The sequence below is a fragment of the Daucus carota genome, chromosome 2 (genome assembly GCF_001625215.2).
Source record: "Daucus carota subsp. sativus chromosome 2, DH1 v3.0, whole genome shotgun sequence".
Taxonomy (NCBI): domain Eukaryota; kingdom Viridiplantae; phylum Streptophyta; class Magnoliopsida; order Apiales; family Apiaceae; genus Daucus; species Daucus carota.
In genome coordinates, this window is record NC_030382.2 from 26,846,629 (window position 1) to 26,849,083 (window position 2,455).

The following is a 2,455-nucleotide window of genomic DNA, read 5'->3' on the forward strand; positions in this document are numbered from 1 at the left end:
AGTGATTGTGAGGAAACCGAAAAAGTACGAGAAGTTATTGGTCAGTGCAAGTGGGTTGAAGATAAACTTTTAATAAGTGCATGGTTGTATGTGTCAATCGATCCTCTAATCGGTACTGATCAACAAGCCGACGCATTTTGGGATCGAATTCGTCAATATTATGAAAAAGATAATCCTTGTGTTAGTAAGAGAGGAGTTAGGGAAATGAAAAAAGGTGGAAACGAATAAATGAAGGTGCTCAGAGATATGTATTGTGTTATGATGAGGCTCAACGAATAGTCGGGAGCAGCTCAAACTTGGACGACATAATTGAGACATAATGCACTTCATTTAAAATATTAGAAGAAGAAGTCTAGCTTTGACAATCATTGGCGTGAGCTTCGTAGCCAACCCAAGTGGAGAACTCCTACAACTAGTGCAAGTTCTAAAAGAACTAAATTAAGTAGTTCTGGAGCTTACTCATCGGAGGGAAATAATGATACACCAACATCTGATGAATTTGAACTGATTCGTCCTACAGGTACGAAAGCAACTAAAAGGAAGGGAAAGGGAAACGGAAAGGGAAAGGGAAAGCGGAAGGCAACAGCTGCAGAAGTTGAGAAATCTAAGGCTTTCGAAGTTAATGACTTGAGAAGAATAACCATAATGGAAACCGTAAATGAAATTCGCCAGAAAGAGATTGAGACTCGACAAAGGGAGCTTGAGGAAAAACAAGCTGAGATGGATTTAAAAGTCATTCTGGCAGATACTGAAAAAATGACTGATGTTCAGCGTAAGGCTCATGCAATATTTTTTGAGAAAATATTGGCAAGAAACTAGCCGTTGAAAGTTAGTGGTTGTTTTTATTTATTTGTAAACTAGTCGTTGGAAGCTAGTGGTTGTTCGTAATTTACATGGATTTAACCTCGCTCTACTTGGTAAACTGTGTTGGAATTGTAGGAGAAGAAGAGAAAGAAAATCGAAAAAAACTTGAGAGAATGTATATAGGAGTCATGGCGTGAATCAACACTGCCTTAAAGTTGAATTTGCCCCGCTACATATACACGACCTCTTAGCAATCAACCTTCAGGCTTACACGACTTCTATTTCTTTGGTGTAGTACAAAGAAATAGATTGAAATCAATCTTGATCATTGCCCAAAAATATGAGAGGAAAAATTATTTGTGTGTTAAAAAATGAGGGGAGACAGTGCTAAAACTTGTAACTCCAAGAATGACCAAAAGTCACAATTATTCAAGAAGGTAAAAGGTCTCTGAAATGAAAAGTCTGAAGAGTTCTGAAGATTTTTATTTTAAAGAAAACTTTTAGAAATAATATTTATATTAATTCTAACAGGAATTTCATTACAAGGCCTACATCTCTAGTGGCCAGAGTTTTCAAGTCGAGATACTTTCCTGATAATCATTTGTTTCAAGCTGAGAGAATAGAGGGCTCAACCTATGTATGGTCAGGAATATGGGAAGTAAAGGAGGCGTTATATGCAGGTTTTCAACTGGTTTGGGGTGATGGCAAAGTGATCAATAGTCACAAAGATCCATGTTTGAGAGGAAAACCAAAATTTTACATTGATGATCATCATCAAAATAGTGTCATTGTATGACAAAGTTAGTCATTAATTCCGTCCTAATATCAAACAGTTGGACGAGAAAAAGGTTCGGTAAAATTTTCATAGCACTGATGTATCAGCTATCCTGAGCACTAAATGTCCCTAAAATCAGTCGGTTGACAGGTTTGCTTGGAATGAGACTAGTGACGGAAAGTATTCTGTCAAAAGTGGCTATCAATTCTGGTGTAAGAGGGATATTTCATCAAACCAGCATGTTCATTCTAATAGATGGAGTAGATTATGACTTCTTAATTTTCTCCACAAAATCAAAAAAAAGTTATGGCGATTCTGTAGGAACACTATACTGTGCGCAATCTTCTACGGCATAAAGGAGTTCAGGTATGAATTCTCTGTCCTTTTTGCACGTACGAGGCTGAGCCTGTGATTCATGTATGTTTTTGAATGCTATTTCACAAAGCAATGTTGGCAGGAGATGGGCTTATTTTATGATATTTCAGATGTTGAGTATGCATCGAGTTGACTTCTTTAAAAGCTAGAATTTGAGTCATTTGACAATCTAATAAAGATAACCACGGTTCTTTGGGGGATTTGGTTTGCTAGAAACAAAAAGTGTGGGAAGATGATGTCATTATTCCAGCTGTAGTAAACTCTTGGAGCGCAAATCATTTAATGGAATAGAAGGAAGCAGTGAAGAAGCATAATCTTTCAAATTATAGTCGTCCGACTGAAAGTGGTGGCAACATTGTAGTCAAGTGGAGTCCTCTTGTAGCAGGTCAATTAAAACTCAATGTAGATGCCCCTATGATTGAAGGTGCAAACTTTTTCTTAGTGGATATGGTCATACGTGATAATACCGGTCAATTTTTTAGGGTTAAGAACATGAAGATA

The 2,455-nt window shown here is 37.1% G+C and overlaps 1 protein-coding gene across 1 annotated transcript; it reads left to right on the plus strand.

Moving 5' to 3' along the window:
• Positions 1-228: 228 nt before the first annotated feature.
• Positions 229-819, plus strand: LOC108207263 (uncharacterized). Its single transcript, XM_017377723.1, has 2 exons — positions 229-234; positions 343-819. The coding sequence occupies exons 1-2, from the start codon at positions 229-231 to the stop codon at positions 817-819; spliced, it is 483 nt and encodes a 160-aa protein (XP_017233212.1).
• The last annotated feature ends 1,636 nt before the right edge of the window (positions 820-2,455 follow it).